This window comes from Callionymus lyra, chromosome 3, assembly GCF_982586985.1.
Source record: "Callionymus lyra chromosome 3, fCalLyr1.hap1.1, whole genome shotgun sequence".
NCBI classification, from domain to species: Eukaryota; Metazoa; Chordata; class Actinopteri; order Syngnathiformes; family Callionymidae; genus Callionymus; species Callionymus lyra.
In genome coordinates this window covers 2,336,186-2,352,487 of record NC_141820.1, presented here as the reverse complement: position 1 = coordinate 2,352,487, position 16,302 = coordinate 2,336,186, and the positions used below count along the sequence as shown (strand labels likewise).

General features: G+C 42.8%; 1 protein-coding gene across 1 annotated transcript in view; it reads right to left on the bottom strand.

The window, feature by feature from the left end:
• Positions 1 to 3,395: 3,395 nt before the first annotated feature.
• Positions 3,396 to 16,302, bottom strand: part of med30 (mediator complex subunit 30) — a 43,435-nt gene continuing 30,528 nt past the window's right edge. The window contains exon 5 of the mRNA XM_087786163.1: positions 3,396 to 4,192. Coding sequence (XP_087642289.1) covers positions 4,097 to 4,192 — 96 coding nt within the window. The 3' untranslated portion in view covers positions 3,396 to 4,096. The remainder of the gene's footprint in view (positions 4,193 to 16,302) is intronic.

Below are 16,302 nucleotides of genomic sequence, written 5' to 3'. Positions count from 1 at the left end.
TTACGGTGCCAAAGAATGTCGTGTTTCAACTTCCTGTTCTTTAAAGAAAGAATCAAACTTTGGTCACATTTTAGTTTCTGAACATGTTGTTGTTGTTGTTGTTTTTGTTGTCGTCGTTTCTTCAACAAACATCAACACAATGAACTCAAGAACAACTTGAAAAATAAACGACAAACTCAAGAACGAACGACACTTTTCACGAAGCTAACATCGGAGAAAACACGCCAACGATCGAGAGAAACGCGATGTTTCGTTTTGACTCGTCGGTGAAAACGAAGCGTGTCTTTGACGAGTCGTCGCGACGAAAGATTCCGATCTTTGATTGACGTCTGATCGACGACAGGAAGAAGAAACGCTAACGTGTTCCGCTAATAGTTAGCATGACTCAGCTAGTGCCGCGACAAGATCAAACTCCCATCATGCCTTTTGTTTTTCATGTGTTTGATCTTAATTATCATGTTTGTTTTTGTTTGTTTGGTTTAAGAACCATGTGTGTTAGTGTACGGTGTGTGTGCGTGCGTGTGTGTGTGTGTGCGTGCGCGTGTGTGTGTGTGTGGGGGAGGGGTGTGTTAGTGCGTGTGTGTTGTTGTTCAGAAAATGAGTTGTGTTTTCACGTCCAAATCAATGTCAACCTGATCATCATCATCATCATCATCATGAACAACCACAACCACAACAACAACAACAACCACAACAACAACCACAACAACAACAACAACAACAACAACCACAACAACAACCACAACAACAACAACAACAACCACAACAACAACAACAACCACAACAACAACAACAACAACAACAACAACAACAACAACGGTTCGACCTTCACTTAAGTATTTATTTTTGCCAAACAGCCGCAGAACCCGAGCGCCTCCCCGCTGGTCTCTCTGATGATCTGTGCATCTGTGATCGGCTGCTTCTGTCTGCACTGCTTCTGGATCCTTCAGTGTCCAGAGTTTTAACTTGACGAGTCCAAGATATGAGTTTTTAAAGGATTTATTCAGAAAATATTACTTTTTGTTCAAATCAATCAGAAAAATCAATCAATTCTTAAAACAACATTTCAATGAAAGAAAGTTTGAAAATGTTAAGTTAATATAAGTTGATAAAAGTTGAATCATCGACTTTTATTTCAGTGAATTCACGATAAACTTTATTTAAATCGAGTTTTGATCCTTTTTTTTATTAACGTGAAGCAAAAATCGATCATTTTTCTATTTGTTTTTATCCGTTTTTCAGTGAAAAACATTCTTTTTAATTTTATCTCTCGACAAACTCATACATTTACTATAAAAACACGTTTATTTAACACGAGAATATTTAAGATTGTGATCAAATCCAAAGGAGTGATTGACAGGTGGAGAACCCGGAGGAAACTCGCTCGACCTCTGCCTTCAAGGTCACGTCATACACTGGACGACTCTGACTCTGTTGCCGCGGCGACGACGACCGTCCGTTCGTCATCAGGTCGGGGGTCATTTATAAGCCCCGCCTCCTGCCTGGAGGTCACGCAGGTCATCGACGCCAATTTTTGTAAGAACGATTTATAAAAGAATAAAAGTCATATTTGGTAACAACTGTCTCAGAGTTTGTTCTCGCGACGAGCCTCGATGTTTCTTGAAAGAGTCGAAAACAAACGACGGGTTGAAGGAAATACGTTAAAGTTTATCAGACAAAACATCAAAGGAATTGATTTATTCAAGATTTATTTTCTTTTTTAGTACAAAAAACAAAGAAGATTTTTCTTCCTTCAAAGCAACAAACTTTAAATCTCTTCGTCCTTCGCTCAAGAAATGAGACGCAACGACAACTTATAGTTTGTTTTACCTTCAAATATTATATTTAGACAATATTTCATTTGTTTAAAACATGTATATTTTGAATAAACGTCAATACTCCGCTGGCGTGACACCTGGCACCGGTCTAGGCCCGCGAGATCTTGACACGCGTTTGATTGTCTTTTAAAGAATAAAATCGTTATTTAAAGTTTGTATTTTTTAAATAAATATTTCAATTAAAAGAAAATCGAACATTTAAAAACATAGTTTTAACAAATATTTCAGATTTTTTATTTCAATATTTCTACAGAAATGTTGAAATAAAAGTTTTTTACGTATTGAAATGTTTTAATGTAAATGTTTGAAAACATCGTATATATAATTAAATATAATATAATATAATTATAATAATATAATATAATAATAATTTAGTAATAATATAATATAAAAATATAATATAGTATAAGAGATAATGGTGAAAAATGCTTGATCTTGAGGTTTGATTGACAGATTTCATATAAAGTGACACGAGCTACGATCAGGTCAAAGGTCAAGTTTATCAGCAGCTTCTCGATGAAGACAAAGACGTCACAAGCGTCTCGTGGTCGTCTCACTGATGATGTCACTGATGATGTCACTGATGATGTCACTGATGATGTCACAGCTGGTCCAGAGACTGATGATGTCACTGATGATGTCACTGATGATGTCACTGATGATGTCACTGATGATGTCACTGATGATGTCACTGATGATGTCACTGATGATGTCACAGCTGGTCCAGAGACTGATGATGTCACTGATGATGTCACAGCTGGTCCAGAGACTGATGATGTCACTGATGATGTCACAGCTGGTCCAGAGACTGATGATGTCACTGATGATGTCACAGCTGGTCCAGAGACTGATGATGTCACTGATGATGTCACAGCTGGTCCAGAGACTGATGATGTCACTGATGATGTCACAGCTGGTCCAGAGACTGATGATGTCACTGATGATGTCACAGCTGGTCCAGAGACTGATGATGTCACTGATGATGTCACTGATGATGTCACAGCTGGTCCAGAGACTGATGATGTCACTGATGATGTCACTGATGATGTCACAGCTGGTCCAGAGACTGATGATGTCACTGATGATGTCACAGATGATGTCACAGCTGGTCCAGAGACTGATGATGTCACTGATGATGTCACAGCTGGTCCAGAGACTGATGATGTCACTGATGATGTCACAGCTGGTCCAGAGACTGATGATGTCACAGATGATGTCACAGCTGGTCCAGAGACTGATGATGTCACTGATGATGTCACTGATGATGTCACAGCTGGTCCAGAGACTGATGATGTCACTGATGATGTCACAGCTGGTCCAGAGACTGATGATGTCACTGATGATGTCACAGCTGGTCCAGAGACTGATGATGTCACTGATGATGTCACTGATGATGTCACAGCTGGTCCAGAGACTGATGATGTCACTGATGATGTCACAGCTGGTCCAGAGACTGATGATGTCACTGATGATGTCACAGCTGGTCCAGAGACTGATGATGTCACTGATGATGTCACAGATGATGTCACAGCTGGTCCAGAGACTGATGATGTCACTGATGATGTCACTGATGATGTCACAGCTGGTCCAGAGACTGATGATGTCACTGATGATGTCACTGATGATGTCACTGATGATGTCACTGATGATGTCACTGATGATGTCACAGCTGGTCCAGAGACTGATGATGTCACTGATGATGTCACAGCTGGTCCAGAGACTGATGATGTCACTGATGATGTCACAGCTGCTCCAGAGACTGATGATGTCACTGATGATGTCACAGCTGCTCCAGAGACTGATGATGTCACTGATGATGTCACAGCTGGTCCAGAGACTGATGATGTCATTGATGATGTCACAGCTGGTCCAGAGACTGATGATGTCACTGATGATGTCACAGCTGGTCCAGAGACTGATGATGTCACTGATGATGTCACAGCTGGTCCAGAGACTGATGATGTCACTGATGATGTCACTGATGATGTCACAGCTGGTTCAGAGACTGATGATGTCACTGATGATGTCACAGCTGCTCCAGAGACTGATGATGTCACTGATGATGTCACAGCTGGTCCAGAGACTGATGATGTCACTGATGATGTCACAGCTGCTCCAGAGACTGATGATGTCACTGATGATGTCACAGCTGCTCCAGAGACTGATGATGTCACTGATGATGTCACAGCTGCTCCAGAGACTGATGATGTCACTGATGATGTCACAGCTGGTCATAATCATGAGTTCGTGTCAAGAGTTCAGCTTCGAACTGCCAGCATGGAGTTGATCTCCCAGATGAGGTTCCTCAGCTGGTCCATGATCTGCTTCAGCTGCTGGTTCTTCTGCTTCAGCTTCTGCAGACCAGAGTAGACGATCAGACCAGAGTAAGTAAGTAAGTAAGTAATATTTATTTATATAGAGCTTTTCCAGACCAGGGTCACAAAGCGCTTAAACTATCAAAACAATATTCAAAAAAGTACATACTTTAAAGATCAAGATAATACTGAGAACAACACAGGAGTTCGAGAAATTCAAGGAAAAGCCTGAACAAATAGAAACGTCTTAAGATGTTTCTTGAAGGAGTCAGTAGATCATCAAACACAGATGTTTCTTAAAGGAGTCAGTAGATCATCAAACACACATGTTTCTTGAAGGAGTCAGTAGATCATCAAACACAGATGTTTCTTGAAGGAGTCAGTAGATCATCAAACACAGATGTTTCTTGAAGGAGTCAGTAGATCATCAAACACAGATGTTTCTTGAAGGAGTCAGTAGATCATCAAACACAGATGTTTCTTGAAGGAGTCAGTAGATCATCAAACACAGATGTTTCTTGAAGGAGTCAGTAGATCATCAAACACAGATGTTTCTTGAAGGAGTCAGTAGATCATCAAACACAGATGTTTCTTGAAGGAGTCAGTAGATCATCAAACACAGATGTTTCTTGAAGGAGTCAGTAGATCATCAAACACAGATGTTTCTTAAAGGAGTCAGTAGATCATCAAACACAGATGTTTCTTGAAGGAGTCAGTAGATCATCAAACACATATGTTTCTTGAAGGAGTCAGTAGATCATCAAACACAGATGTTTCTTGAAGGAGTCAGTAGATCATCAAACACAGATGTTTCTTGAAGGAGTCAGTAGATCATCAAACACAGATGTTTCTTGAAGGAGTCAGTAGATCATCAAACACAGATGTTTCTTGAAGGACACAGTAGATCATCAAACACAGATGTTTCTTGAAGGAGTCAGTAGATCATCAAACACACATGTTTCTTGAAGGAGTCAGTAGATCATCAAACACACATGTTTCTTAAAGGAGTCAGTAGATCATCAAACACACATGTTTCTTGAAGGAGTCAGTAGATCATCAAACACAGATGTTTCTTGAAGGACACAGTAGATCATCAAACACAGATGTTTCTTGAAGGAGTCAGTAGATCATCAAACACACATGTTTCTTGAAGGAGTCAGTAGATCATCAAACACACATGTTTCTTAAAGGAGTCAGTAGATCATCAAGAGCAAAGAGAGAGAAGATCGTTCCAAAGCTTAGGAGCAACAGCCTGAAAAGATTTCTCTCCTCTGGTCCTGAGTCGTGTGCGTGGAACCATCAGTAGATTCTGATCCACAGACCTCAGAGCCCGAGCTGGGGTGTAAGGCTGGATCAGATCAGTGATGTAAGGAGGAGCCTGACCATGAATAGATCTGAAAGTAAGAACCAGAATTTTAAAGTTGATCCTGAAAGAAACTGGAAGCCAGTGAAGAGTTTGAAGGAGAAATGTGAGTTCTTCTACTAGAGCGGCTCAGAATTCTGAATCAACTGCAGACGAGACGATCCTTCTTGTTAAGACATGAAAACAAACTGTTACAATAGTCCAGACGAGAAGAAACAAACGCATGGATTATAAGATCCAGATCATGTTCCGACAACATTTTCCTAAGTTTAGAGATTTTTCTCAGTTGAAGGAAACAGTTTCTGGTCAGTTTTCTTCAGTGTCGAACAAGAGACATGTCTTTATCAAATACAACACCCAGGTTTCTCAGGCTCAGTTTGACAGACTGACCTAAGTCACCCAAGTACTGACTCAACCCTGGAATCTTATCATCAACAATCACCAGAGTTTCAGTTTTATCCACATTTAGCTGTAAAGTGTTTTCACTCATTGTTTGATTTCTAGCAAACAATTGACTAAGTTCAGCCTCTGGAGCTCAGTTGGATCAAAAGAGCAGTAGAGCTGGATGTCATCAGCAAAAATGTGATAAGAAACATCTGGAAATCTCTGAATGATTTTACCAAGGGGAATCAAGTACAGCAAAAACAATAAAGGACCCAGAACAGAACCTTGAGGGACTCCACACAACAGATCTGCCGATTCAGACCTCATTTGATTGGCAGATACACTAAAACTGCGCCCAGAAAGGTAAGATGAGAACCATTCTAACACAGACCCAGACAGTCTTCATCCCTTAGTCTTCTCAGCAGGATCTGGTGATCAACTGTGTCAAAGGCTGAGGACAGATCCAAGAGAACCAGAACAGTGGATTTACCAGAGTCAGCCGACATCATGATGTCACTGGACACTTTCAGTAAAGCTGTCTCCGTAGAATGATGTTAGTGGAAGTCAGACTGAAACTTCTCATGGATGTCGCTCTGATCCAGGAACAAAGACAGCTGCTCAGACACCACCTTTTCCAAGATCTTGGACAAGAAAGGGAGCTTAGAAATAGGCCTGAAATTATTGAGGTCATTTGGGTCTAAGCCTGGTTTTTTGAGCAGAGGCTCCACAATGGCATGTTTAAATGCATTGGGAAAAACCCCTGTGGAAAGGGAGAGGTTCACCATATTGGTAACCCAGGGGCCAATTACATCAAATACTTTGATAAAAAGCCTACAAGGAAGGACATCATCTGAGCAAGAGGAGGGTTTCATCTTGTTCACTAGTGCCGAAATATCACCCAAAGATACAGCAGTGAAGGAGGACCAAGAGGAGGAGAGGGGCTCAGAGACAGTAGGGGTTCCCAACAAAGGGGGAGAGATTTTCTCTTTGATCAATTTAATTTTGTCAATGAAAAATCTCAACAATGCATTGCTGTCAGCTTCACAGAAGACCGGCGTGATTTGAGGAGCAGGAGACACGAGATAATTAATCGTGTCAAACAAAACTTTGGGGTTTTTCCTATTTGCTGCTACCAGTTTTCTGATGTAATCAGATCTGGCAGTTTCCACCATCTCATTGTAAGAAGACATCAGATCCCTGAGGTGAAGTCTATGCACCTCAAGTTTAGTGGACTTCCAGAGTAGACGATCAGACGATCAGACCAGAGTAGATCACTAGTGTTTGACTAGATCATAAGTTAGTATTACTTCACTGGATCACTAGTGTTTGACTAGATCATAAGTTAGTATTACTTCACTGGATCACTAGTGTTTGACTAGATCATAAGTTAGTATTACTTCACTGGATCACTAGTGTTTGACTAGATCATAAGTTAGTATTACTTCACTGGATCACTAGTGTTTCACTAGATCATAAGTTAGTATTACTTCATGTGACTCATAAAGATGTGACTCATGAAGATGTGACTCGTGAAGATGTGACTCATGAAGATGTGACTCGTGAAGATGTGACTCGTGAAGATGTGACTCATGAAGATGTGACTCGTGAAGATGTGACTCGTGAAGATGTGACTCGTGAAGATGTGACTCATGAAGATGTGACTCGTGAAGATGTGACTCGTGAAGATGTGACTCGTGAAGATGTGACTCGTGAAGATGTGACTCATGAAGATGTGACTCGTGAAGATGTGACTCATGAAGATGTGACTCATGAAGATGTGACTCATGAAGATGTGACTCATGAAGATGTGACTCGTGAAGATGTGACTCGTGAAGATGTGACTCGTGAAGATGTGACTCATGAAGATGTGACTCATGAAGATGTGACTCATGAAGATGTGACTCATGAAGGTCAAACTACATCTTCAAATGAGCAACAATCATCCACAGAAACCATGATATGATGGATCTCAACCATATTAATGAGGTTTTTGTCCATGTATCTCAGAACAACTACAGCTACACAACGAGAGTCCTGGATGAATGACACAACCACACACACACACACACACACACACACACTGCTGTGTTTAATTTCACCCTCTTCTGGGCGAACGAAGAGGCAGACGAGGTAATTAACAGTGGATTCATAGAAGAGACGGAGCTGAGAATTAATAACACGTCTCTCCAGGGCCTTCTAATGGTGACAGTATTCACGCTTAGGCTGGTATCACATCCAACGCTGCATCCAACGCTGCATCCAACGCTGCATCCAAGGCGTCGCATCCAAGACTGCATCCAACGCTGCGTCACATCCAACGCTGCATCCAACGCTGCATCCAAGGCGTCGCATCCAAGACTGCATCCAACGCTGCGTCGCATCCAACGCTGCATCCAACGCTGCGTCGCATCCAACGCTGCATCCAACGCTGCATCCAAGGCGTCGCATCCAAGACTGCATCCAACGCTGCGTCGCATCCAACCCTGCGTCGCATCCAACGCTGCGTCGCATCCAACGCTGCGTCGCATCCAACGCTGCGTCGCATCCAACGCTGCATCCAACGCTGCGTCGCATCCAACGCTGCATCGCATCCAACGCTGCGTCGCATCCAACGCTGCGTCGCATCCAACGCTGCGTCGCATCCAACGCTGCGTTGCATCCAACGCTGCGTTGCATCCAACGCTGCGTCGCATCCAACGCTGCGTCGCATCCAAGACTGCATCCAACGCTGCGTCGCATCCAACGCTGCGTCGCATCCAACGCTGCGTCGCATCCAACGCTGTAGCAAGTTTATATCGCATCCAACGCTGCATGACATCCAACGCTGCGTCGCATCCAACGCTGCATGACATCCAACACTGCATGACATCCAACGCTGCGTCGCATCCAACGCTGCATGACATCCAACTCTGCAGCGCATCCAACGATGCATGACATCCAACACTGCATCACATCCAACACTGCATCACATCCAACGCTGCGGCGCATCCAACGCTCGGAGAGTGGCGGCGGCAGGGGGAGGGCCAACATCACTCCCTCAGGATGGAAGGGTCTTCGCTGAGGCCCGCAGGAGGGATGAGAGGATGGACGGAGGAGGAAAGGAAAGCAGACGATGAGTGATGGCAGGACACGCTGCAGATGGAACGATCGTCAAGTAGTTTAATCATCCTGCAACATGAACCGTCACTCACAGAGTCAGTCCGTCACTGAGCCTCTTAGAGGAGAAGCACTTGACAAGCGTGACACACTTTGAGAAAACGTTTTGTCATCCAGTGATTGTCTGGAAAGAGAAGATGTGTAGATGCAACACTATACTTGTTACTACACTATCACAACACCAGAGTCAAGTACTGGAAAATACTACAAATAAATACTTGTTACTACACTATCACAACACCAGAGTCAAGTACTGGACAATACTACACATATATACTTGTTACTACACTATCACAACACCAGAGTCAAGTACTGGAAAATACTACAAATAAATACTTGTTACTACACTATCACAACACCAGAGTCAAGTACTGGACAATACTACACATATATACTTGTTACTACACTATCACAACACCAGAGTCAAGTACTGGACAATACTACACATATATACTTGTTACTACACTATCACAACACCAGAGTCAAGTACTGGACAATACTACACATATATACTAGTTACTACATTATCACAACACCAGAGTCAAGTACTGGACAATACTACACATATATACTAGTTACTACACTATCACAACACCAGAGTCAAGTACTGGACAATACTACAAATAAATACTTGTTACTACACTATCACAACACCAGAGTCAAGTACTGGAAAATACTACAAATAAATACTTGTTACTACACTATCACAACACCAGAGTCAAGTACTGGACAATACTACACATATATACTTGTTACTACACTATCAAAACACCAGAGTCAAGTACTGGAAAATACTACAAATAAATACTTGTTACTACACTATCACAACACCAGAGTCAAGTACTGGACAATACTACACATACATACTTCTTACTACACTATCACAACACCAGAGTCAAGTACTGGACAATACTACACATATATACTTGTTACTACACTATCACAACACCAGAGTCAAGTACTGGACAATACTACACATATATACTAGTTACTACATTATCACAACACCAGAGTCAAGTACTGGACAATACTACACATATATACTAGTTACTACACTATCACAACACCAGAGTCAAGTACTGGACAATACTACACATATATACTTGTTACTACACTATCACAACACCAGAGTCAAGTACTGGACAATACTACACATATATACTTGTTACTACACTATCACAACACCAGAGTCAAGTACTGGACAATACTACACATATATACTAGTTACTACATTATCACAACACCAGAGTCAAGTACTGGACAATACTACACATATATACTAGTTACTACACTATCACAACACCAGAGTCAAGTACTGGACAATACTACAAATAAATACTTGTTACTACACTATCACAACACCAGAGTCAAGTACTGGAAAATACTACAAATAAATACTTGTTACTACACTATCACAACACCAGAGTCAAGTACTGGACAATACTACACATATATACTTGTTACTACACTATCACAACACCAGAGTCAAGTACTGGAAAATACTACAAATAAATACTTGTTACTACACTATCACAACACCAGAGTCAAGTACTGGACAATACTACACATACATACTTGTTACTACACTATCACAACACCAGAGTCAAGTACTGGACAATACTACACATATATACTTGTTACTACACTATCACAACACCAGAGTCAAGTACTGGACAATACTACACATATATACTAGTTACTACATTATCACAACACCAGAGTCAAGTACTGGACAATACTACACATATATACTAGTTACTACACTATCACAACACCAGAGTCAAGTACTGGACAATACTACACATATATACTTGTTACTACACTATCACAACACCAGAGTCAAGTACTGGACAATACTACACATATATACTTGTTACTACACTATCACAACACCAGAGTCAAGTACTGGACAATACTACACATATATACTTGTTACTACACTATCATAACACCAGAGTCAAGTACTGGACAATACTACACATATATACTTGTTACTACACTATCACAACACCAGAGTCAAGTACTGGACAATACTACACATATATACTTGTTACTACACTATCATAACACCAGAGTCAAGTACTGGACAATACTACACATATATACTTGTTACTACACTATCACAACACCAGAGTCAAGTACTGGACAATACTACACATATATACTTGTTACTACACTATCACAACACCAGAGTCAAGTACTGGACAATACTACACATATATACTTGTTACTACACTATCACTATATATCGTATCCTTGTATCGTGATCAATACACACTCCTACTAAAGTGTCAAGAAGGAGAAAATTAATTGTTTAATTTCTATTGTATTGAATATACATTTTTAAAGCTATACACATATGTCGGATACTTTCAAGTATTTTCAAACAATAGAGAAAATGAGTCAAACTATTTGAACCATGTTGTTGCAGAGGAACCGGTCCAGTCCTCCTGCCGAGTCAGCGTTCTGGTGAGATGTATTGAAACAAACTTCATGTTCAGGTCCATGGAAGACATGACCTTGTGAGGTTGAGAAGAAGGTCGAGAACCTGCTTCAGATCTAAGCGTTTGGACGGAGAACAAACCTCCAGAAGTGTGTCCTCACACAGTAGAAGTACATTCAGGTCAGTGTTTCCACTGTGGCAGGAGACGAAGACACTTGTGGAGACGACGCTTCATCTCCTGCGACTCCAGCAGATCGTATCACCATCAGTCACGCAGCCTCCGACAAACAGCAATTACCCCGATCGACGGATCACGAGCGCGAGGCCATCACTCAGCTCCAGTGAAGCCCATGAAGCACCGCAGACGTCACCATAGAGAGTCGTTTATCTGCTCCCACACCAGCCCCTGTCTTTCCGGGCTCGGCCTCCAGGGGGCGTGTCACGGACACAAGGAATAACAGGAAGAAAACATGATTAAGTTGTTTGGTATAAAGTTTCTCTTCTAGTATTTGATTGATTTTCACTTCACACCTTAAGAATAAGATTTCAGTAAATAAACCATTAATGAGGTTTATTCACAGCATGTTTTCCTCAAAACGCAAAAACACGTTGATGCAGTTGATCCAACACAATTATTTACTCTCTTTTAACGACTGATCTGATCTTAAAGATCTATATTGTTGTATCTTATCATCTGGTGATTTCTGCATCAGATAAGTTTGTTGCTCAGACTCGTCTCTTCACATCCATCTCGTCAGACTCGTCTCTTCACTTACATCTCGTCAGACTCGTCTCTTCACTTGCATCTCGTCAGACTCGTCTCTTCACTTGCATCTCGTCAGACTCGTCTCTTCACTTGCATCTCGTCAGACTCGTCTCTTCACTTACATCTCGTCAGACTCGTCTCTTCACTTACATCTCGTCAGACTCGTCTCTTCACATCCATCTCGTCAGACTCGTCTCTTCACTTGCATCTCGTCAGACTCGTCTCTTCACTTACATCTCGTCAGACTCGTCTCTTCACTTACATCTCGTCAGACTCGTCTCTTCACTTACATCTCGTCAGACTCGTCTCTTCACTTACATCTCGTCAGACTCGTCTCTTCACATCCATCTCGTCAGACTCGTCTCTTCACATCCATCTCGTCAGACTCGTCTCTTCACATCCATCTCGTCAGTCTCGTCTCTTCACATCCATCTCGTCAGACTCGTCTCTTCACTTACATCTCGTCAGACTCGTCTCTTCACTTACATCTCGTCAGACTCGTCTCTTCACTTACATCTCGTCAGACTCGTCTCTTCACTTACATCTCGTCAGACTCGTCTCTTCACTTACATCTCGTCAGACTCGTCTCTTCACTTACATCTCGTCAGACTCGTCTCTTCACTTACATCTCGTCAGACTCGTCTCTTCACATCCATCTCGTCAGACTCGTCTCTTCACTTACATCTCGTCAGACTCGTCTCTTCACTTACATCTCGTCAGACTCGTCTCTTCACTTACATCTCGTCAGACTCGTCTCTTCACTTACATCTCGTCAAACTCGTCTCTTCACTTACATCTCGTCAGACTCGTCTCTTCACTTACATCTCGTCAGACTCGTCTCTTCACTTACATCTCGTCAGACTCGTCTCTTCACTTACATCTCGTCAGACTCGTCTCTTCACTTACATCTCGTCAGACTCGTCTCTTCACTTACATCTCGTCAGACTCGTCTCTTCACTTACATCCCGTCAGACTCGTCTCTTCACTTACATCTCGTCAGACTCGTCTCTTCACATCCATCTCGTCAGACTCGTCTCTTCACTTACATCTCGTCAGACTCGTCTCTTCACTTACATCTCGTCAGACTCGTCTCTTCACATCCATCTCGTCAGACTCGTCTCTTCACTTACATCTCGTCAGACTCGTCTCTTCACATCCATCTCGTCAGACTCGTCTCTTCACTTACATCTCGTCAGACTCGTCTCTTCACTTACATCTCGTCAGACTCGTCTCTTCACATCCATCTCGTCAGACTCGTCTCTTCACTTACATCTCGTCAGACTCGTCTCTTCACATCCATCTCGTCAGACTCGTCTCTTCACTTACATCTCGTCAGACTCGTCTCTTCACTTACATCTCGTCAGACTCGTCTCTTCACTTACATCTCGTCAGACTCGTCTCTTCACTTACATCTCGTCAGACTCGTCTCTTCACTTACATCTCGTCAGACTCGTCTCTTCACATCCATCTCGTCAGACTCGTCTCTTCACATCCATCTCGTCAGACTCGTCTCTTCACATCCATCTCGTCAGACTCGTCTCTTCACTTACATCTCGTCAGACTCGTCTCTTCACATCCATCTCGTCAGACTCGTCTCTTCACATCCATCTCGTCAGACTCGTCTCTTCACTTACATCTCGTCAGACTCGTCTCTTCACTTACATCTCGTCAGACTCGTCTCTTCACTTACATCTCGTCAGACTCGTCTCTTCACTTACATCTCGTCAGACTCGTCTCTTCACTTACATCTCGTCAGACTCGTCTCTTCACTTACATCTCGTCAGACTCGTCTCTTCACTTACATCTCGTCAAACTCGTCTCTTCACTTACATCTCGTCAGACTCGTCTCTTCACTTACATCTCGTCAGACTCGTCTCTTCACTTACATCTCGTCAGACTCGTCTCTTCACTTACATCTCGTCAGACTCGTCTCTTCACTTACATCTCGTCAGACTCGTCTCTTCACTTACATCTCGTCAGACTCGTCTCTTCACTTACATCTCGTCAGACTCGTCTCTTCACTTACATCTCGTCAGACTCGTCTCTTCACATCCATCTCGTCAGACTCGTCTCTTCACTTACATCTCGTCAGACTCGTCTCTTCACTTACATCTCGTCAGACTCGTCTCTTCACTTACATCTCGTCAGACTCGTCTCTTCACTTACATCTCGTCAGACTCGTCTCTTCACTTACATCTCGTCAGACTCGTCTCTTCACTTACATCTCGTCAGACTCGTCTCTTCACTTACATCTCGTCAGACTCGTCTCTTCACTTACATCTCGTCAGACTCGTCTCTTCACTTACATCTCGTCAGACTCGTCTCTTCACATCCATCTCGTCAGACTCGTCTCTTCACTTACATCTCGTCAGACTCGTCTCTTCACTTACATCTCGTCAGACTCGTCTCTTCACATCCATCCTGTCAGACTCGTCTCTTCACATCCATCTCGTCAGACTCGTCTCTTCACTTACATCTCGTCAGACTCGTCTCTTCACATCCATCTCGTCAGACTCGTCTCTTCACTTACATCTCGTCAGACTCGTCTCTTCACTTACATCTCGTCAGACTCGTCTCTTCACTTACATCTCGTCAGACTCGTCTCTTCACTTACATCTCGTCAGACTCGTCTCTTCACTTACATTTCGTCAGACTCGTCTCTTCACTTACATTTCGTCAGACTCGTCTCTTCACTTACATCTCGTCAGACTCGTCTCTTCACTTACATCTCGTCAGACTCGTCTCTTCACTTACATTTCGTCAGACTCGTCTCTTCACTTACATCTCGTCAGACTCGTCTCTTCACTTACATCTCGTCAGACTCGTCTCTTCACTTACATCTCGTCAGACTCGTCTCTTCACTTACATCTCGTCAGACTCGTCTCTTCACTTACATCTCGTCAGACTCGTCTCTTCACTTACATCTCGTCAGACTCGTCTCTTCACTTACATCTCGTCAGACTCGTCTCTTCACTTACATCTCGTCAGACTCGTCTCTTCACTTACATCTCGTCAGACTCGTCTCTTCACTTACATCCCGTCAGACTCGTCTCTTCACTTACATCTCGTCAGACTCGTCTCTTCACATCCATCTCGTCAGACTCGTCTCTTCACTTACATCTCGTCAGACTCGTCTCTTCACTTACATCTCGTCAGACTCGTCTCTTCACATCCATCCTGTCAGACTCGTCTCTTCACATCCATCTCGTCAGACTCGTCTCTTCACTTACATCTCGTCAGACTCGTCTCTTCACATCCATCTCGTCAGACTCGTCTCTTCACTTACATCTCGTCAGACTCGTCTCTTCACTTACATCTCGTCAGACTCGTCTCTTCACATCCATCTCGTCAGACTCGTCTCTTCACTTACATCTCGTCAGACTCGTCTCTTCACTTACATCTCGTCAGACTCGTCTCTTCACATCCATCCTGTCAGACTCGTCTCTTCACATCCATCTCGTCAGACTCGTCTCTTCACTTACATCTCGTCAGACTCGTCTCTTCACATCCATCTCGTCAGACTCGTCTCTTCACTTACATCTCGTCAGACTCGTCTCTTCACTTACATCTCGTCAGACTCGTCTCTTCACTTACATCTCGTCAGACTCGTCTCTTCACTTACATCTCGTCAGACTCGTCTCTTCACTTACATCTCGTCAGACTCGTCTCTTCACTTACATCTCGTCAGACTCGTCTCTTCACTTACATCTCGTCAGACTCGTCTCTTCACTTACATCTCGTCAGACTCGTCTCTTCACTTACATCTCGTCAGACTCGTCTCTTCACTTACATCTCGTCAGACTCGTCTCTTCACTTACATCTCGTCAGACTCGTCTCTTCACTTACATCTCGTCAGACTCGTCTCTTCACTTACATCTCGTCAGACTCGTCTCTTCACTTACATCTCGTCAGACTCGTCTCTTCACTTACATCTCGTCAGACTCGTCTCTTCACTTACATCTCGTCAGACTCGTCTCTTCACATCCATCTCGTCAGACTCGTCTCTTCACTTACATCTCGTCAGACTCGTCTCTTCA